At 41.6% G+C, this 22,731-nt stretch overlaps 1 protein-coding gene across 1 annotated transcript in view; it reads right to left on the minus strand.

Moving 5' to 3' along the window:
* Positions 1-22,513, minus strand: part of NUP210 (nucleoporin 210) — a 69,011-nt gene extending 46,498 nt beyond the window's left edge. Inside the window, exons 1-8 of the mRNA XM_054215865.1 lie at positions 22,312-22,513; positions 12,479-12,615; positions 11,560-11,691; positions 6,835-6,931; positions 3,560-3,710; positions 1,717-1,849; positions 742-900; positions 193-261 (exon numbers count right to left, since the gene is read on the minus strand). Of these exons, the coding sequence (XP_054071840.1) occupies positions 193-261; positions 742-900; positions 1,717-1,849; positions 3,560-3,710; positions 6,835-6,931; positions 11,560-11,691; positions 12,479-12,615; positions 22,312-22,460 (1,027 nt within the window). The 5' untranslated portion in view covers positions 22,461-22,513. The remainder of the gene's footprint in view (positions 1-192; positions 262-741; positions 901-1,716; positions 1,850-3,559; positions 3,711-6,834; positions 6,932-11,559; positions 11,692-12,478; positions 12,616-22,311) is intronic.
* Between the last annotated feature and the right edge of the window lie 218 nt (positions 22,514-22,731).

Here is a 22,731-nt window from a genome sequence, read left to right on the forward strand (position 1 = left end):
AGAGGAAAGAAAATAAATAAGGATTTACTCCTAAACTTATTTCACATTGAGCTACTTTTATGAATAAAAGTACTTTTCTATGAAAAGTAATATGAGAAATGGCAGCATGTATATAAACACAGAAAAACGCCAACACAAAAGCAAGGCAAGAAATTACATTAAGCAATCAGGACAACTGCAGCCAGTACCAACCTAAATACCCAGGATTTACAACATAGATAGTGCTGTTTGGGAGCCTGGAAACCCCTTGCATGCGAATACCTGAAGTCTCAGTAAAGGAACAGAAAAGTTTTGACAGAAGTCAAGTAAAGATCAGAATGTTCCTGGGGCTCCTTTGTGCCTCTTTCGATATTTAAAGCTACTTGTACACTGAAAATAAACGTTATTCCCGCTACCCTGAGAGACAGTGAGCATTTTAGAGAGATTCCACTAGAGGATATAATGTTCTAAATATAAAAATCAAATAAAGCCCCATCACATTTCCACATTGACTGAGGGGAACAGACATGATTTAATTGATCTTTTGCCAACCTAATTTCTTAGAACATTTCAAGGCACCAGGCAGCTCTGTTGAGATTGAATTCACAGCAGTGCTGCTTTCTATGGCTCCACCAGGTGCTCCGGATTTTCAAGACTACTGGTACAAATGCAGATCATTTTATCTTTTTGTGCTGCAAAGGGTGGAAAGTTTGTCTCCTGCCACAAAGACCTGGCTGGAAAAGCATCACCTAGGAAGGATACTCTTGTGCCCCAGTACGAGGTTCGTTTGTCCCTGCTGCAATGCAGTTACAACTGATGTTGCCTGGTCCAACTTGGCAACTGGCCATGACGGCTCTCCCTCCGGATCAAGCACGTGGTTCTGTAGCTGCAGTTCATACTGATCAGACGGCATCGTTAATTCTGTACATAAAACAAAGCAACATATGAAACAATGAAAGCAAGTGTGTCAGTGTTTGGATGCTGCTAATTATTACTGATTAGTTTTTATTGATGCCTAGCACACGCATTAAATCAGTATTTTTAATGTCTTGTAGAAATAGCATTTCTGTGATTATATCAACACACACACAAAATGAGCTTCTTGCCTAGCTTTTATTTACAACTAATATCATCCCACTGTTCAGCCCAAACATCCAATTAATTCCCAGCTTCAGAAGTGGTCAAATTGCTTTCTATGAGTTTCTGACAGTTTCTGCCGCTCCCTTCTGCGCTACTAGCTGAGTAGTGTGCCTTTTTTTTTTAAATTAAAAAGAAAAAAAAAGTCAAGTCATTACCAGCACAGGCTCCTTATAAGCAACAATTACAAACTTCTACACTTTTAAATGGACATAAAGCCAGCTAACCCACACTTGTAGAAGTGGAACAAATCCATTTGTCAAGAAAACATTTTCTGTTAGAAAAGTTACTCATCTAAATTTAACTAAGAAAGTCAGACACAGTTTCTTAGTCGATGTGGAATAAAAGAGTATACCTAAAACAATAGTGCTAGCTCCTATTCTAAGTTACCCTTACCTTCATGTCCTTGACAAACCTGCAAGAATATATCCTTTATAGACACATTTTTGGGGGCAGAAAAAACTAAACAGCTGTATCATCACATGGCTTAGGAAAACAATATTAAATTATTAATAAAGTAGTTTAAACACAATTAAATATTTCGCAGCAGTTAAAAATTCACACACAGAGTTCAAAATAATCAAAAAAACCAGGACAAACCTGTAATCTTCCCTTGCCTTATTTTCTGAACTCTGTACTGAATTGATGTTCCTACCAGAAGATAAATGTCACATGCTGGATTTAAAAGGATGTTTTCCAAAATAAGCAATCTGACTTCTGCAGGAGGTACATGCTATTGATTGAAGGAAAAAGAAGAAAAAGCAAGCACATTTAAAGCAGATCATTTGTTTGAAACAGGACCATGCAGCAATAACTTATAACCTATAAGTGAAAAATACTACTTGCTGTAATTGGCTCTTTATTATCATTTCAAATTTTGTCACAACAGGAAAATGCAAGGGACAATGAATGGTATAGAGACCGGCTCTGTGCATGCTGTGCAACACTGAAGGAAAAAAAAATAATCAAGTCTGTATGGGCATCATTTTGTTCAGTTTTCTGGAGAATACAGAAAAACTTGAGACAGATGAACATTGACTATTCAGACATCTAGAAATTTATTTTCCCTACTGTAAAACACGGTACTTCCCTGCAATATATCCATTATAACTTCACCAAGGAATCTGTATCAAACTCATTGGTCTATTAAATTAGGAATACAACAAATAATTGTATAAGTTCTATTACAGTTTGAGGGATGTTCACTGAAACCGTGCAGGCTGGCAGCAGTGAATGCTTTAAAGGAACTACTAACCAGAAAGCCATAAAAGATTGCAAATGGAACAATATTATTTCCATTTCACTTACAGCATCAGCTCAAAACTAATACAGAAAAATAAATATTAGAACACTAACCAAGCTACAAGCATTCAAGAAAAAAAAATTTCGGACCGATACAATGTAGATTAACTATATTCAGCACAATCAGGTAGAACTGTAACAAAAATACAATTCTTAACGTGCACTATTATTAGTGCCACATTACTAGTATTACATACATTCAGATAATATTTTCATAGAACACTTTTTACAGGTATGGGTTAGACAGTCCAAGGCAATTTTGCTTTACGCAAAAACAAGTATAACATTTAGTAACACAAATCTGCCAAAACAGACTGCAGATACGAGATGAACTTCAGAAAAATGCCATCATACTATTTTTTTTAAGGCACAGTATTAAGCTGATACTAGCACAATGCCAAGTATTCCTGTAAGTGATAACCCATAAAAGTCTCTCTCAGGTGTTTGTAAATTCTATTAAGAGAAAAAACAACTCTGTTACCAGAGTGAAATGAAAAACTCAGTCACCACAGTTACAAAGAAAGAGCCAGCATGGATCTAGAGAGCAGCTGGGAAGGCTGCCAATACTGCAGTTTAACACCCTTGTAGCACTGGCATTCTGACCCCAAAGCCCTTCCTTGGAGACCAGAACCTAATGGAGTAGAATTAGATAGTAACGAAGTACTCATGTGACGCTCATTTCAAGCACAGCAGGAAATAAAGGTATATCCAATTGCTCAAGCTATTTATTTATTGGAAAAAAAAAAAATAAAAGAGAGACCTAAGGTGTTCTAGTTGGTTATTTTTAAAAAGAGCTACAGCGCCAATACCCTATCCGATAGGATTCTAGTTATATATATATAATATGAATGACTATCAGGAATAATAAAATTGTACAGAAGTATTTGCTGCAGGGCCTTTTATCAGAGAGTCAGGTTTAGAACTGATCTCTGGCAGACGCGCTGTCCTGGGTTAGGGAACTGCATTGAACTCCAGCCCTTTCAGGGCAATCAAGAGCAGCGCCGTCATCTTTTGTGATATGGGCTACAGAGTCAAGCCAGCAAGACAGCACTGATATCCACAATGGGAACAATATGGCAGGGCAAACTTACAGGACTATAAGACTAAATGATTAAAAAAAAGATTAATTCCATTTTCTTACCTTATAGACGCTTTCCTGTATTCTTGCTTTCAATTTAGAACTCCCCGTTTTCATTCCAGACACCAAAATGGTATCTCCTTGCTTGGCAACTTTTTCCATCTCCGATATATAGGAAGGTGGAATATAAGTGGATTCTAAGAACTTGAGTATACTGAAAGGTGAACCAAAAAGTGAACAGAAAATTGTTAACCAATCTTTGTAAACCCACAGAGAAACAACAACAGGATCTACTCCTAGCTATTTCCATTTTTAAGCAAACTTAAGATGTCTGCCTGGGACCAGATATCCAAATTTTACTCATTCTTCAAGATATCATAGAATCATAGAATCATAGGGTTGGAAGGGCCCTCTGGGGATCATCTAGTCCAACCCGCCTGCCAGAGCAGGGTCACCTAGAGCAGGTGGCACAGGAACGCGTCCAGGTGGGTTTTGAATGTCTCCAGAGTTGGAGAGTCCCCCACCTCTCTGGGCAGCCTGTGCCAGGGCTCTGCCACCCTCAGGGTAAAGAAGTTCCTCCTCATGTTTAGGTGGAACTTCCTATGTTCAAGTTTGTGCCCATTGCCTCTTGTCCTGTCACTGGGCACCACTGAAAAGAGCCTGGCCCCATCCTCCTGACACCCACCCTTTAAGTATTTATAAGTGTTGATAAGGTCCCCCCTCAGTTGTCTTTTTTCCAGACTGAAGAGACCCAAATCCCTCAGCCTTTCCTCATAAGAGAGGTGTTCCAGTCCCCTAATCATCTTTGTAGCTCTCTGCTGCACCCTTTCCAGCAGTTCCCTGTCCCTCTTGAACCGGGGAGCCCAGAACTGCACACAGCTAATTTCTGTCACTGATAAAAGTTTGTTTGAAGCTTGTTTGTGGGCTTTCGAGAGCTATCAGAAGACTGCACATGTTGTCTGTAATGATCCCTTCAGTTTTTACAGTAGGTATAGACTGCAAAAACTCTAGATTATTGTGGAACAACTAATGTGAAAGACCCAAAGCTTATGTTTATAAAGAAAACAGCTTAACAAACTGCAACATAACTTTGACCTATATGAAGAAGCTAGGATGCATTTATTAATGACTATAAAAAAAAAATTACAAGCAGAAAACTTGTAGCAACTGTTCGAAATTTCAATGATGTGACAACAGAGAGGAAAAGAATTTGCCATGAATGAGTAAACGCCAGGACAGAAATTGAGAGAGGACCACGTTTTAAAGGTTCTGTACACACATGATCTTTTTGGCTTTATGTGCACTTTCCCAGTAAAATCAGTAAAGCCATATTGAGAATAGTTATGAATATAAATAGTTATGACAGTTTATTGTTTATTTTGCAGAGTTGTAACACCATTAGAACATTCTTATGTTATCATAGCTGTGCTAACAGTAGAGCATATATCAATATTAGTTTGGTTAAAATCACACCTCTAGCAAATACTTATACTGAAACAAAAAGCTCTGTATGGACTAGGACTTGGACCATAAGTGCCACCGAACTGTACTGTGTACTGAACTAAAAGTGCACTGTAGGTAGGGGCCGTACACTCATACCTGCAGCTTCAAGTGTATTACGGGCTTAACGGGCTTTCCTCAGGTAACGCGGCACGTTTGCTTCTCTAAGGCTGCAAAATTGGGAGTTTGTGTTTACCCAGTGGCAGAGTGTCTTGTTTGCTACCCCTACCTCATTTCCAATGTATTTGGAATACAAGTTTGAGGATGAAAATTTAAGTTAACCATTCTGCTCTCCAAAAGAACTGTTTTCCCCACATGCTAGTCATGGAATCATCATATAAATAAAGACAGGTTCTTTAAAGGAAGATATAGTTTCCTACATTTTTTTTTGTCCTGCAATCTACCTACATTTTGCTGCAACCTGTTTTCTGAAGTAACCAAAGCCTCTGGTGCATGAGTTCGACTCTATCTCATCTTAGATGTTAGGGAAGTTTTGACTAAAGCTGTACTCAAGAAGCGTCCGTAAACTGTTTTGTGAGAAACCCCTATGTTTCATGTGTTTGCAGTCTGGTCAAATTCAGGAATTTTTCTACCCATATTCACATCGATCAAAGTCAAGGTTCACCACGGCATATAGTATGCTGAATAATACTGCTAGATAACAGGATCCTGGTGTGTTGACACCAGTTGGTGTCAGTGCGAAGGTAAAACTCTTGGAGTCCAACATGAAAAATATCCCATACAAGGTATTGCTCAGTAGCCTCCAATTCTGGTTAGTTTAATGAGGATAGAAACTGAAAATTCCGTTTGAAATCACTGAAGAACAGAACAATGAAGTCATCGCTGTAAAACTACATAGTGCACATACTTAATAGCATAAATTAAAAAAAAACCCAATACCAAAACAGAGGGTAAAGATGGTCTGGTGACAAATACAGGAGGAAATAAAAAAAAATTTTAAAAAAAGTCATACAGTCTGGATTCTATTCCTATCCCTGCCACAGGTAAGATTTCTGAGTTTTGGGCAAGAACTCCATCTCCATTAAATGGAGGGAATATTTCCTTATTATACACCGATGCTGAAAAACACTTATATCATTAGTGAGTTGAAAAGCACTTTCAAGATCTTTGGATAGAAGTTTTCGCAAAATACAGCACTTCTAAATTCCAGTTAACTAATTCTTTGAGTCAGTACAGATGATGAACCAAGCACCATGGCTTATTTATCAAGCAAGCGCTTTCCATTCATTGCTTTGTCTAAAAGAGGACATATCGAATAGCTTCATTGACTGCCTTTCCCTGAATTATTTGACCTGGCTGTATCTAGCTTACAAGCAGCCACTTGGTCCATTCTAATTTAAAGGTTAGATACTTTGAAAGCTATTTCAATAGTAGAACTAAGTGTTGACCGAAACCTGAAACTCTGCGAGTTTAGAGAGCACCTTTCTGAAATGGAAGAGGACTTCTTTTTGCCCTAAGAATGTAATTAAAAAATAAATCTCTCTGCTGAAATCCTGAGATAACAGTCTCACTAATAAATCTTTCCTTTGCACATGATGTTTCAGGAAGACCAAGAATTGCACGTATTTATTTCTAGTTGTTGCGCTAGAGCTACCTGGGCTGCTATCACTATGCAACACTCTCAGTTGTTACATTAAACTGGGATGAGAGTGCCCAGGCTCTCGAGCAGGCACCTATAAAAAACAACTTCTGAAACAACTGACCCATAAGCATTATTTTAGGCATCAGTTCAGTAAACTGCCTAGATGTGGGGAAATATTTATACACATCAAACTTAATGGACACAAGACTTTTGCGAACAATTTAAACGAACTTACCGCAGTGCATTGTGGGAATCTGAGAAGCCATCGGCCTCTGTGTCCTTCACTATTGTCCAGTCAAAGACTAACCCTGCCAATGTGCTGAAAGTGTTTCCTATAAATCAAACAATCAGGTTAAAACAAAAATACATAACAAGCATAGAGTCTTCCTGGAAGACAAACTATGACTTCTCCCCCCAGGAAATTTCTCTATCGTATCCCTAAAAGAAGCACTATCTGTACCTAGTTAAAACTCACGATCTACCTAGCTTTACTGAATTTGGCAAATTTAAGATGTTTCTGTTAACTGGCTTTTCTGTTCACATGTGCCACTTCATGTGGCACAGTTTCACAGAGAGCAGGTGCAGATGATGCTACCCATCCTCCACTTGCCAGCCCCTAAGATATCCTGGGCACCCACCACCTCCTTTCCCCTTTGGCCACAAAAACATTAACATTGCTTGGATATTAGCAAGACATAACAAAAAACCCTGCTAAACAATCTTTCATTTTGAAACATGTGGATCTGAGATACCATCTGGGTAACCTGGGTTCACAGCAGTGATGAACTGCACTTTCCACGCGTATTGTTTTGGTTTTGAGCACAACCATGATTAACCCATAACGGGAATAAGTCTTCACTGAAAGAACTCAAACTGAGCATCTTCTTTCTAGAAACTGTGAACCAATAGAAGTTGGTTAGTTAAAGAACTTAGTTAGTTACTAACTTAGTTAGTTACTGCAGGGGGGTTGGACTAGATGACCTTTAAAGGTTCCTTCCAACCCAACACATTCTGTGATTCTGTAATAGAACATGAGAAATTGTAAACATTAAAAAGGAACAGAAAGGAATAAACAGACTGAAAACACAAGATTTATCATGATTACATTTAAGTGTAACGAGCTGCTGAAGTGAAAGCTTTTACAATCTTCAAGATGAGTCTTGCTCTGAATTGCAGTGTCCACTGGCACAAATAAATATGGAACAGAAATCCCAGTGTTTGCTATATTTTAAAATACATTTTCATTTATGTTACTCCCTTTGACATTTATATCTATATTAATAAAGTAAAAATCAAACCAAATGTATTATTGAATTCTTATGCTTGTTATGCAAGTTAACAGAACACACAGCCTACGTTGTTTCTCCCATTTCTATATAACTTACTGCAGATCGCCCCAAATAAACAGGATTTAAAACACAAAACTCTAAACACACAAGGCAATATAATTAAAATTGACTGAGACTGGATTATTTAACATGCATTCAAGTCTAATCTTCTTTACTGACGCATGCCTTAGCTTCGCAAAGTTGTATTACACTCTTTTGTTTTGCTCCAATTGAAAAAATCACAAGGCGGAGAAACGCAGATCGTGGCACTATGGAGAGGCTACAGCTGGCGCCTGAACACAGCCAGTGCCGCAGCCAACTGGCAGCAAAAGCACGACACCGTCCTTACGGCTGCCCAACCACCTTCGGGCCTGGGTGTCCTGGCTCCTGTTGGGGTCCCTCATTACAAAGGCAAAGTCAGGTTATCAAAGATAAGCACAAACCCCAGACGATGCAAGGTCTCGCTCATCCAAGACAGGATCAGCTATCTCTGCAGCACGGAGGGCAGTGGCTGTCTCCATTGCCTGCAGGATCACATGGCTGTCACAGCAGCTGCAGACCAGCTGCAATGCTACCCTCCCAGGCTCCTCAGATGTCAACTTAGCCAGTGACTCGTGCGCCTGCTGCACAGCTGTAACCCAGCCCAGAGCTGCTCCTCTGTGATGCTTCAGCAGAAAGTGGCTCTCACTGGTAAAGCTGGAGCAAACCCCAGTCAACAGGCTTGAGAGGTGAGCCTGTGCAAACCTCATGAAGTTCAACCAGGCCAACTGCAAGGTCCTGCATGTTGGTTGGGGCAATCCCAGGCACAAATCCAGGCTGGGTGGAGAATGGATGGAGAGCGGCCCTCAGGAGAAGGACTTGGGGGTGCTGGCTGATGAGAAGCTCGATATGAGTCATCAATATGTGCTGGCAGCCCAGAAAGCCACCCGCATCCCGGGCTGTGTCAAAAGAAGCATGGCCAGCAGGGTAAGGGAGGTGATCCTCCCCCTCTATTCTGCTCTGGTGAGACCCCACCTGGAGTACTGCATACAGCTCTGCGACCCCAACATCAAAAGGACATGGACCTGTTGGAGCGAGTCCAGAGGAGGCCACGAAGATGATCAGAGGGTTAGAGCCCTCTGCTGTGAGGACAGGCTGAGAGAGTTGGGGAGGTTCAGCCTGGAGGGGAGAAGGCTCTGGGGACACCTTATAGCAGCCTTCCGGTACCTGAAGAGGGCCTATAATAAAGCCAGAGAGGGACTTTTTACAAGGGCATGTAGTGATAGGATGAAGGATAATGGCTTCAAACTGGACAAGGGGAGATTTAGATGAGATGTCAGGAAGAAATGCTTTGCTGTGAGGGTGGTGAGCCCCTGGCCCAGGTTGCCCAGAGAAGCTGTGGCTGCCCCATCCCTGGAGGTGTCCAAGGCCAGGTTGGACGGGGCTTGGAGTGACCTGGTCTGCAGGGAGGTGTCCCTGCCCAGGGCAGGGGGGTTGGAATTGGATGATCTTTAAGGTCCCTTCCAATGCAAACCATTCTGTGATTCTATGAAACAAGGAGACCCGTCTTGATGTGCTCTGCTCCATCACTGGGGCAGCAAGCCAGCGTGCCTTGCACACTCATAGCCAAAGAAATGCAAACTCACACCTTTAAGCCTTTCTCTTATTTAACTCAGCTCTAGTTAAGTCATAATGAAATAACTTGAGCAAAGTTAAACAGATAAAAGAAAACAATATACGACTTTTTTCCCCCCCTCTATATTCTATACTTAAATTGGCCAAAGATCTCCATGATCATCTTCCTCTCTTGCATTAGCAATCTTTGAAAAGTACTATCTGGGGATCGAATTTATATTTGGAGTGGCTTATTAAAAACGTGTACAAAAAGGAATCTGCATTAATGTAACTGATTAAAAATACAGCTTATAAAAAAACCTGGACAATACATATATATGGAAGAGAATAAGAAAAGAAACTATTCATGAATATATATCGATACTCACAGGAGTAGAGCCATCAATATTAATGAATGGTCTGACCCATACCAATTGCAATAATCACCATTACTCTAAAAAAAATTGCACTTGCTACGTCCGTAGGGCCTACTTAACAACTTTACATACCTGGGAAAAAGCTACGTCATTCCAATATTCTATACATACAACGGCCGATACAAAACATCTACTCTCGCTTTCTCTCATCCAGGCTGCAGTAACAGGCTTGACACACCTTCTTTGTGTAAGTTTTCAGCAAACCTGAGCAGATTTTTCCCAATATTCATTTAACTGGATAATTATCTTATTTTGATTTTTTTCACCTTCTGAATATTAAAAAAAAAAAATGTTCAGAAGTCCCTTATTCAATTCTCTGACTTTTCCTGAACAATTATGTCCTTCAATAAACTCGCTCCTGCTCTTGAATTTATTATTATTTTTTTTTTTCAATGTGTGCCAAGAAAGACCACTGAGTCTCCAATATATCCAAAGGCTTCCCAAGGACTGATCCCAAGCTTATTTGGGTGAAGAGGAACTGATTTTCAAAGCTTTTGAGTGTATCCGGATCCCCCAAACTTAGATTGCAAAGTTTATTCCTATGGCTTCTAACCAGTGCCTTGTTTCAGTCATGCAGATTAAACATTCTTTGTGGGTTTTGAACAATTGCAATTCAGACACTAACTTGGGTGGCTTCCAAGGCAAATTTGTCCATTGAGCATGCTTGAGAGTTTGCAGAAACACCAAGCCAAGAATCTGGTATTATGCATAGTATAAGGGAAAGAAATTACTTTTCATTATTAACATATGGCCATACATAACCTGGCATTCATGGTTTACAAACAAACAAATGTAGGATGGGCTCATCAACTACCCAAACCAAACGATTCAACCTGTCACAGCTGCTTTACGTATCATTTCCTTTCAGCCCAGAAGTTGTCCTAAAAATAACTTGGTTTATGCGAGTGTTGATGCGTGCATAAAAATTCATTGTTGAAACCAAAGCATGAAATTCTTACCAGCATCATGGGCCTTTTCTGATGTTACAGACAGTATGAAATGCAGAAGTTCTCTGCTCCTATTAAATAATTACGCATTCAGTCCAAATGCACTTACTGCAATGACACTAACCTAAATGGTACCTCCCAAAAGTGACTGTATCTATAATAATTAAGGGATATCAATCCAAGCAATAGGTGGTTGGTCTTCAACATCATCTCTGAAGATCCTCTTGGATGCGTGACTGGACCTAGTTAAATCCTGATGGGACATTTCAACAGGACAAGTGTTGGGACTTTTTCCATTACATTCTTAATCCTGACCCAGAGGTAGAATTGCCAAGAGTTGACGCTCTTCATTTAATTACTTTAAATTCTGACTTTTAAAAATACCCTTAGTACTAGTAGAGTTAAGTTTCCTGGGAAAATAAGGAAAAAAGACAAGCAAAAGTTGTTGGAAATCAAGTAGTGTTTGATTTTCCTGTTCAGGCAGTATGTAGATTTTAAACAAACAAAAACAATAGGTTACTGAATGCATTATTCAGAGAACTCCCTTTACTTAGCTTGGATTCTAACATTCGATTGTGTCGCAAATAAAATCAGTGCACATATCAGAAAATTAAGAGTCAATATATATTTTATCTCCTACTAGTTAATCTCTTACCTTCAGAATCCAAAGCCTGAATTTTTAGTTCCAGCGGTGAATCTTCAAGATAGAGTTCTCTTGTTGTGGACACAATTTGGATGCCATGAATTGTATCAACTATAGCATCACAACGAAGGACTTGTCCGGTCACTTGAAGAGACATCAGAAAGAGCACATGAAATCAGCAACACTGGACATGTTCATCAAGAGCACCAAGATCAAATGCACCTCAAATTTAGCCAATGACTCAAGACACTGAAGGAACTGAAACTGGGTCATGACCTTGACTAAGAAACTCTCCGTCAAATGGTGACTGTGGCTAAGCAAGCAAGAAAAGCAGTTCCCTTCCTCACTGAACTTTAGAATAAATCTTTAAAAATTGTGGTTTCCATCTACTTGAACAGTTACAGATATTTTCTCTGAGTACGTATAGAGTTTCTACAGTGCAACTGAAGCAACGGAGCAACATGGCTCATGTTCTAGAGAACTTAGTGACTTTTACCCACAGATGATAAACCCCTATATATTTCTTCATTTAGTGACTGTAAGACATTTAATTGACCATCTGTTTTTTCCTACCTGTCATAAAAAAATTAACCAGGTATATTGTATGACAGACACAAAGGCAATTTCCAGATTTCTAAATGCAAAACATGTGAATTTGCATTTTATTTTCAAATTATTTTCAGCCACTGCTCCCTTTTTTTTTTTTTAAAGATTTACCCATTTTCCTGGATGTATCACTAATATCATTAACACTAATTGGAGGACTTTAACAAACACAACTTAAAAACCACGCCCATGGAAAGTCTAAGATGACTGTGTATATGAATGGAAATATCTCGATTAGTGCACTTTTAAATCTCTACTCTCTTTCTGGAGGATGCCAGGATGCCCATAGACAAGCGGTGGTGTGGTTACAAAAGTTAAAACTTACTTATATCTTCAGCAAAGATGATACTTGTCAGACGGGTGGGTTGTGAGGACCGTGCCTGGACAACAGCCTTCTGCGAACACTGCCGCTCATCCTGCTCTGCCAGCTCTATGCTCGCAACCTCCGGCCTGGTGGAGGACCTACAACATTATTTGGTTGTGTTAGCAGGATTTAAGTTACTGCTAGACAGAAATCAAAGGTCTGGTTTAAAAGCCACCAAAATAATTTACATGAGACACGCTACATGGTCAGGACCATGCTCTTCCAGAAGAGCTGGACTGCAACAGCTCCTCAAGGACCTCAGCCCAAGGGAGCATGGGCTGAGGAAGGGGGAAAGCACGGACCAGAAGCCCAGCAGAGCCCAGGCAGACAAACACAGCCTTCTCTCTACTGTGGTATCTTCACTGCTGAATGCAATTCAGTCAGTTCAGAGCTATGCCCAGCTACTTAATGAAGTTACAAAACCTTTGGCCTAACAATTTATTAGCTTAGAGGCATGGAACAAGCAAAAACACATACAGAACACTGAAGCAGAAGGCAAAATAATCAGCTAAAGCCGCATTTGCCACTTGTAACTGCATTTTCAAAACAAGTTTGAAACAAAGGTCTGAAAAAATTGGAAGCTTCCCCTGATGAGAGAACATCACAATTACATATGTTTGCTACGGCAGAGGCTCTGAACAAGTAAGAAACATTTTTAATCAAGAAATTTAAAAAAAAAAGTGTACTTAGTCTGTTTAGCTGAAGTATGTAACACTATGTAAAACACACAAAGTTGGATAATCATCTTTGGTGAAAGATTTGGTGAACATGGAGTTTTAACCTAAAAACTGATGCATCGATTACTTCCTGCTCTGACTTGTACGGCTTTTCTAAACACAACTGCTCCAGGAACGAGCTGTGGGAAGCTCACTGTGAACACAGAGCCCAGTTCTTGCTTCCTGTGTGCCAAAAATGTCAAGATGGGAGAAAAAAAAAGTTATTAAAAACGAACCCTCTTGAAATTAAATTTGAGCTAGTAGCAATATACATCTGAGGCCTGAATGCAGACTGCTCAAAGCAATTAAAACATTCAAGCAGGCCATACCCCTTGCAAGTAGTTAAAGAAGGTCACCCCTCCAAAGTAGGATGAGCTGCTTAGTTTTGGAGAACTGGGTGGTGGCGGCTCCACACAACCCCTGGCTCATGCTACACCTGCAGGAGTTCCTGCAGAGCAAGCGGAAAGGCAGCCCGCTTGGACTCCAGCTCGGAGGCCAGCACCCTGCTTAAGCCGCTAATGAATTAAGCGCCTGAAACAGCCATCGCTGTTTGCTCAGGAATCCTGAGTCAAAGCTCTTTCACAAGGGTCCTCTGAAGGATTAAAACAATGAAAGAAAGCACTGATGACAAAGCTCTTCAGGAAGTGCTTCTCCCAGATGATGACAGCAGTTCCGATGAAAACATTGCATTATCTGGTAAATGCAATCTAAACTGGGCACTAGATCCCCACCTGGTAAAGATGGGGAAGATGGATTGATTTAGACTTCACTTCTGGAGGATCTTCAAAAATGCCGACCTGTGATCCATGGGAAAACTCTTCTAACTCAGGAAGGAGCTGGAGGGGAGTTCCAAACAGCCAGCACTACCATACACGCCCTTCTCCCCAGACATAGGTTTTACCTACTTTTATTACTGGCAAAGCCAACCAATTCAAAACAGTGAAGAATAAGATTTCTTGCTAACTAAAACTGTATCAATTTCAAAAAATAACATATTACAATATGTTCAGTTATCTTAGAGTTAACCATTGGAGTCCAGGTGAACAGGGACCAAAATGATTGTAGTCACTGGAATAAAATTGTAAACTCTGTTTTCAACCTTAAGCGATGAAAATCACAATTCTGAAGACAAATCCAATCGTGCAAGACACCAAGATGCCTTTGGTTCAAAGCAGTTGGCAAGACAGCAAACACTGCATTTCTCACAGAAACTTTCCATGAAACAAAAAACATGGTTCCCTACATAGGGGTCTGGATTTTACCACACTATACTGTCCAAACAACGAGGTCCCAAAAGCTTGTAGTTAAAAAGTCCGAACATTTTTAATTGTGCATGCCAATGGTGACGTACGGTTCATTAGACACTGCACAGCAGTATAATATTTTTGGCTTGGGCAAAATTCATTAATTCAATGAATTATTAATTCACAACGTTTGTGTGCTCCCAACAATATTTCGCTTACATAAAGACTAGTTTTAAAAGATTTTGAAAGAACAGTAGCAACTGCTCACCCAGAAATTTCAAAGTATTTTATCTAATCAAGGCAAAAGTAACCCACAGCAGTATGCAAGGGACAATTTAAACACCAATTCAAAGCTTAAACCTGAGAATTGTCATATTTTAGATACCTAAGTAATGTACACAAATATGAGCATTTTTTTTATACTAGGGTTTACACTGTTTCTAAAATAATACGATTTATTTTCTATATCAGTAGTACATTTAACTTTGCTATAGTGATCAATTTAAGAGTGAACAATTAGTTATTTTCCTGTTATTCTGTAGCTTCTTAAGCAACCATGAAACAGTTTTCCAAGGTTTAGCAAGTTTCTTTAAACAACATTAGTATTCACAACCAGTAAGGCTTTCTCTGTACTTGGCTGGTAGGCTTTTTAAGCTGAGTATGCAGATCTGACTTAATATGCATGCAGGCATTTTTATATAAGCATTATATGTATGGAATTGACTTCCATTTTTCTTATTTAGTTCTTTACATTGCTTAATATTCTCTGCCATTAGATGTTTTTTATTAGTAATTTGAGGTTTTTGCATTCTTACAGTCTGAAACTGATTGTGTTTACAACACAACAGGGGTTTCACTGTGTTTTGTATTTGTTCTTTTAATATATGGTTAGGTATTGTATTACATAACCACTACAGTTTGCACTAATAACAGTGTTGTGAAACTAAATCTAATCACAGGCTATTTTTCAGACTAGGAAAAAAAATGAACCAAGATAAACTAAAAGTCTGCATTAAATTTTAGCTGTAAACTTACATAGACTCCACAATTATAAAGGAACTTTTAAGCTTTTACAGCTAAATGCTGGTTAACTCTCAGCCATCACTAGAGTAGGGAACCTGAGGTTAGATACTATTTGGCCTATGACAGTAGTTTAAAACAGGAGGTAGAACATCAGCTGAATTTCTTACCATTTTAAATATAAATATATTTTTAGTTTTATTACCAATAGGATGTCTGCTATTTTAGGCAATTACCTGGACTAGGCAGGTGAAGTAGGGCCTTTCAGAGGTGTGGTTTGCTACTGTGACATATATTAAAAAACAATCTGCATGACTATTTTTTTTTACACCGTAACATATGAAATATTTGATGACCCCTCAATATCATTTGGCAATATCAAAAGCCAGTTGTCTTTACAGCTACATCCAATTCAGGGTCGAGCACAGAAAGGATAAGGCACTGACCAAAGAGGCTGTAGCATTACTCCGCTGTAACACACACAGGGATCACTACTGCGTCCTAGATGGGCAAGAAAAAGAAACTTTTGCTTTAAAATGACACCAAAGACCGCAATTTGTATCATCTTCCAATTACAGCAGATCGTCGGCAGCACGTCAGCGTGTGATATTGAGAGCTAGGCTTGTCAGAGGTCAAAATTAGATCCCGAGGAGCAAGCAATGGGAAGCATTTCTGGCACTAGCTCTCGATCCCATACCAGTGTCTATAAGAAGGAGCAAGGCAGGGGAGGAAGCACTAAAAAGAAGAACAAAGAGGTGAGGAAGAAAAGCTAACAAAAGCCACAATATTTATCTCCCTCAGAATAAAATCCTCCTTGCAGAGGAATTAATGACACTTGCAATAAAGACTGCCAGGCCTCTTGCTGATTTCCATTTCATTTGTAATTTTCACCCCCCCAGACACAGAACTGCATGCCAAGAGTGCATCTACAGATCCACCCAAACCTAGGCCTGCAGGTTTTTAATCAACTTTTCTGTAATATCATATGTGAATACTTCAAGGATTATACTTAATTTACCGATCAGACGGTTTAGACAATAGGCAAATATTATTAATTCCCTTATTCCAGCAATACTTTTGTTGATTCTTATTGCTTCAGCACTTTATATTGTTTTGTCAGCTCTTCAGACTAAACTCAACCGACCAACTTAGCAAAACCTCACCTTTGTGGAGATGCACCATGACTGGCAGTTAAGCTAATCTTTTAGAATTTATATTAGGCATGTGGGAAGATACGTAACCAGAGGGAAACTTGATGGCAAAGGTTTTCAAGAGTTTGGTAAGACTGGATTGACCAATACACTAGGTACCTCATTTCTAGTCACTCTTGGGACAAACACTGTTGACATACAAAAATGAAAAGAGAGACAAGAGCCGGAGCAGCATCCAGGCAACTGTAGTTGTATGATAAAAAACAGATTCCCAGAGAACCAAGGATATGGGAACTGAACCCATTCCAAAGAAAACACAGAGGGAGCCTGGCAGACTTCCCTCAACTCTTCAAGGATTTTTAACAACACAGTGGCAGATTATCTCTCTATTGTACACTCAATCCTCTTCTAGGATGTTTCTTATTGTACCGGGGGGAAAAAAAAAAAGCAGCAAAAAAATCCTCCATCCAGTTCTGCTTGAAAAGCAAATGGAAACATCACACAACACAGAAGGAGCCAAGGATGAAGCTTTTGCTCCTGGGATTTTATGATGGTGATCAGCTGGCATGCCCATTAACTTCAAAGGAAGTGAGCAGAGTTAAACCAGTGATGATTGTTCTCAAAATCCAACCCAGATGCCCAACAGTAACTTGGATATTTTGTCAAATCAACTGGTGGCCAAAAGCATTTTACCATAAGTGCTTAACTTTGTACCTGTTCTAGCTGCATGAAAGAAAATGGCATGCCACACTAGTGATAGTCATCTTCCAACTAATAGAAAGCAATAAATAAAGGCTGGTCTACACAAGTTGGTCTGAAATTAGCTTAGCCTGATTTCGAATTAGAAAATAAAACTAGAAAATAGCAGTTTACTTCTTCCAAAACACAAACGTTACATTTTGCATTATTTCAAATTACCCACTCTGTTAAACCTTCTCACATGTAAACACCCTTAAAGCTTCCATTACTAAGGCGAGACCCACACTTAAAGACAGCAAAAGTCTCAAAACATTTCTTGGGTGTTCAGCAATGAGAGCTGCCCCAAAGCAACAACAGTCCCACTCTTTCTGTCCTTCCCAGGTAGGTTATGCTCAGATTCAGAAAAAGATTTTTCAACAGTAAACCTGCACTGCAGGTTGACACATCAGCTAAGAGAAAAAAAAACATGATTATTTCTTCCACCTCTTCAACTTTGACAGAACATCCGTGCCGTAGTCTCATGCTACCTGCTCTGTTTTGAGCCAACACACTCAGGTAACACAGCTCTGAGCCACAGCAGCACAGCCTTTACCAACAAGGATATCCCAACCCAATTCTGAGCTCCTTCTGGTCTCTAGAAGAGCCTGAAGCCATGCTGGGAGGAAAGCAGCAGTGCCACCAGTCTCCCCAGCACTCAGCAGCACAGGCACCTCCCAGAGAGAGGGAGAACATTTTGCTGCCTGCTCTAATGGCCTTATAAGTAGGAAATGCAGAGCAGGTGAGAATCACAGAAAGGCATAAGGATAGCAGGGGATAACAATCATTACTGAAGATGTCATTTCATAATATGGAAATTAACAGTCAGTATCTCACACAAGACATTTTCCAGTGAGAGTCAAAGACACGGTTTTTTAGACCCACGGTAAAACGGGTAATCCAGGAAAGAGCAACAGCAAAACCTGCAGATTATCAGAGGTGAGACTATCAGTCTTACAGCAAAGTAACAGACCTCCATCAGCAACACTCTATTTAATATACATTTTTAAAACACATAAGCCACCACATACATCCCATGGAGTGATAAGACGAATTCAGAAACATGACAAGATAAGGAGCTAGAAAACAAGCTCTGCCAGCAGAGCTGTGTACAGGTTTTGGGTTCTCTGGAAGTACCTGTGCATGACGCAGCACAAACACCGCTCAGCCACTGATCTCTCACTGCAGCACTCTGCCACCTGCTCTTCTTGCAAGGGCAATCAGCTTTATGGAACCTTGTCAGTGACGGCTTCAGTAGCACACAGAAAGCCTTTTATTTAAGGCGCAATAAACTCTCTTTCATTATATTTGCAATGAACAACATTGTACAGGGTGATTATCACATCTTGAACAGTTTCCTACACCTGTAACCTTGCCATAGCAAACCCTCTCACTTCAATGGGTCCAATTCAATCGGTTTTATTTCTCAAAGCTAACTCCTGAAGCTTAAACTTTCCACCAGATCTCACCACATATCTCAATTCTACAAGATATGAAATAATGTTAGAGATGCATAAGCATATTCATACGTTACATATGATTTCTGCTATAAATACTCTGCATCATGCCATATACCTTGAAGAAAAATGTTGTGGGTTTTTTTGCTTTGTGTGTTTCCCCTCTTCCCCACCAAAAAGGATTATTATGGTAAGGCAGATTTCAAGAAGTCGGTTTCTGAATGCTTTCATTCTCCCAGGTGTAATTTCTGGATTAAGGTAATTAAAAGATAAATACAGATGTAATTTAAATGCTAAATATATCCGCACAGACTGTGTTTTACCCCTGAAGATAGTACCACATACAATATTTACAGACGGGAACACTGTATGCTTTGAAAACAAAGCTTTTACCAAAAAATAATTTTAACATAAAGGCAATCCAAACTGCAGAAGACACGAGCATCTTGAAAATCAGAAAATACTTTAAAGCCATGCTTCTAACTTTATCATTGCTCCCAATCTGCTGGGATGATGATAAAATTTGACCTTTTCCCTTTGCATCACTGGAATTCTCAAACACCACTACAATCACTTTGAAAATCTCCTGCTTTCAGAGGTAAACTTGAAGGTCCAAAGGGAAATGGGAAAGAAATAAGGTCACAACATGCTGATTTTTCATGAAATTGGACACTCAGGTATGAATTTAGAATGTTTGAGATGAGTAATGAAGTCCCTTAGGTACTCAAAGGATGTATTTTGAAGACAGATGCTGCTGTAAGATGACCACAGCTTTCATACGCTACCTCTAACCTTCCCATCACCTATATTACACAACCTCTGTGCGCTCTCCAGACACAAAGGGCCTGAATCTTACCATTTCCATTCCAAATCCCTGCTGTCCTGCACGCAAACCCACCCATCATTTTACATATCCTGGGTGAGGAACAGTCACTACTTCTGAAGTCACTACATTTGGTACTTCCTAACTTCTTCAGTTTGATGGCCTCCTTCCAGTAATAGCTCTTACTGACGGCTTTAACAGGAAAGTACAGGAAAACTTGTCAGCAAGTAGCTGTGGAGTTGCCTGCCCCTCCAAACTACGCTTCTTTCTAATCCCCTGCAGTTCAAGGCCCGCGGGGGCAAGGATGCAGAGGGAGAGAGACACAGATACAATCTAGCAAACACGCTCTCAGCACCGTGGCGAGTATTACTGCTTCTGCTCAGTCACACACACAGCTACTGCTTCCTTCTGATGGTTTTGTAAGCACACATTGAGTTCTACCACCCACATCCTGCCAGTCCCTGCAAAGCAGAAGTGAATAAACACACTTTTACAACCCCGGGACAGAAAATGATGACACGCTCTGTGCAAAGCTGGTATAGTTTCCTTAATTCTGAACCAAAATTAATCTCTGAATGGCAGACAGAGGGAGAGGATGGAAAGGTATGTTGAAGCCTATCTGCACGAGGGATACGACCCATTGCTGGCAACTGCAGCCAATATAACACGTTCTGAAGTGCCTACAAATAACCCTCACTAGAGAAACACGTGCGGACCAAATCTGGTATTTCGCCAGAGCATGATCTTACATATTTTAATCTGTAGACCTTAGTGAGATTTACAAAGGTCTATGTACTTTTGACAGTTGGATAGCACCTGGCACACGCAGGAATGGCTGTAGCTGGCCCAGCATCATCTAGCATTTCACTGGCAAAATAGGAAAGACAGTCTACACAACCTAGATTTTACTAGTGCTTTGATGAGTTTATTTTTTACCTTCATAGGATGTTCTTTACCACATAAACCAAACCCTTTTAAAGACTCGGTTGCCTTTAAAAATTAGAGCAAGGAAAAAGAAATTGCAATATTTTCACCAAAAACAGTCCATATAAAAACTAAATTACACAACCAACCAGATGCAGCTCATCTAGTAACTTCCTCTCAGCCACCTTTTGGAGAAACTTTGATTACTACTCTTGTGCACAAATGCTCTCAAATGTGTAAGCTGTCAGAGATCAAAGGCTTGTAACCAGCCCAGGGTCGAGAAGCGTAGGACCACCAGGCAAATAAACCAATACAGAGTGAAAACACAGCCCTACAAGATGTATTTCAGTAACTGTCAGTCACAATATAACAACTGAAAACTGCCACCCGCATCCATCTGGCACATATGGAAGTAACATCCTAAATATATCTCGACTGCCACATTTTTTCCAGGTGGGTACCTCCTGCTCGTTACTGATCCAAATTACAATTCTGGTATGCTCCAGAGGAGCAGGAGAGGATTTGGTAACACTTGTTTAACACGAAGACTGTGACACAGTTTCTGAATCTGCACGCCCCCTGGTATTTGCCTTTAGCCCCCAGTGCTCAACAAGAGCCAGACCTGCCTCCTGGGAGCCTTGTGCCTGGCGGGACGGGGGCTCCAGCCAGAAGTACCTCCCACGTGCTCAGCACCGAGGCCTCCAAAAGAAACCCAGGAAAAACAGAACCTTTTAAAACTTGACTTCATCTTCCCCAGGCAACGTACTCAGGGCGTTGCCTACACATACAGCAGCACCGAGAGGCTCTCACCTCAGCTAGGTGCCGCGACTCAATCCCTCCTTCCTTACATCCATACCCTGAACTCAAGGCCTCCAGTCCTTCATTGCTGACCGCTGCGAGGAAAGGGGCACTTCTACACCACCAGCAGTGGCCTGAGCACCGGGTGCTGCACCCACACACGTGGGGCCGTGGGGAAAGTGTGGCTGGGGTAGCACTGAGGGTCTCCGAGGTTGCTATTCAGGGTGTCCAGGGAGGCACTGAGGGTGCATGGGGAAGCACTGAGGGTGTCCGGCAAAGCACTGGGGACGTGTGGGACAGCACTAACGGTGGCCCGTGTGGCTACAGAGGGGGTGTGGGGAGGCACTGAGGGTGTGTGGGGCGGCAGGATGAGCACATTGGGCGTGTGGGGTGGCAGGGTGGCCATGTGTGGGGTACATGGGGCAGCAGGGCGGGCACACATGAGGTGCGAGGTGCATGTGAGGCACCCAGCCATGGCGGGAAACTCCCCCACAGCAGGGACTTCCCCTCAGAGCCTCTTCAGCCCCGGTCTCCAGCCAAAGCCCCTCTTCAGCGGGTTTAATCCCCACTGCGGGGGGGGGGAACAAAAAAAAAAACCAAACACACAAACCAAACAAATAACCAGCCATGGTTTGTAATGCCCAGCCTTTCCCCTCAGGGATTACCTCCATTCCTACCCCCACGCTGCTGGGCCACTCCATAAACTGCCCGAAGTAAGGTGGAACCGGCCTGGCGCTGCTGGAGAACGGCTCCGGGGGCGGGGGGGGGGAACGAACGACCAGGCCCCGCCAGGCCGCTTTTTCCCGCCGCGGGCTGAGGAAACGCCGCAGGTGCATCCGGGCGGCGGCGCAGGGGCGGCGGGGGGGGGAGAAGAAGAAGACGAAGAAGAAGCGGCGGACAAAAGGGCGGCGGCACCTGCAACTCACCATCGGTAGCAACCCTGGCTGGCCTCCAGCGTGAAGTTGACGCGGGTGCCGCGGGTGAAGGGCAGCAGCACCTTGGGGATGTTGAGCTTGGAGGAGGCGGCGAGGTGAAGGGAAAGGAGGAGGAGGAGGAGAGGCACGGGGGGAGCCATGCTCCGCTAGGGGCGGGAAAGGGCGGCTGTGCCGCCGGCGGAGGGACGTCAGCGGCGGGGCAGGGCGGCCCCGGGGGGCGGAGGGGGCGAGGAGAGGGCCGGGCCTGCCCCCGAACGGGGCAGGCCCGGCCCTCTCCTCGCCCCCTCCGCCCCCCGGGGCCGCCTTCCCTGAGGTAATTTCTAGTGGCGCCAACAGCCAGGAGCGATAGGGACGTCCGCCAAGTCAAACTCCCGCCGGTTTGGGCGGCTAGGAAGGCTCCTGTCGGGGGTA

This window comes from Rissa tridactyla, chromosome 10 (assembly GCF_028500815.1).
Source record: "Rissa tridactyla isolate bRisTri1 chromosome 10, bRisTri1.patW.cur.20221130, whole genome shotgun sequence".
Taxonomy (NCBI): domain Eukaryota; kingdom Metazoa; phylum Chordata; class Aves; order Charadriiformes; family Laridae; genus Rissa; species Rissa tridactyla.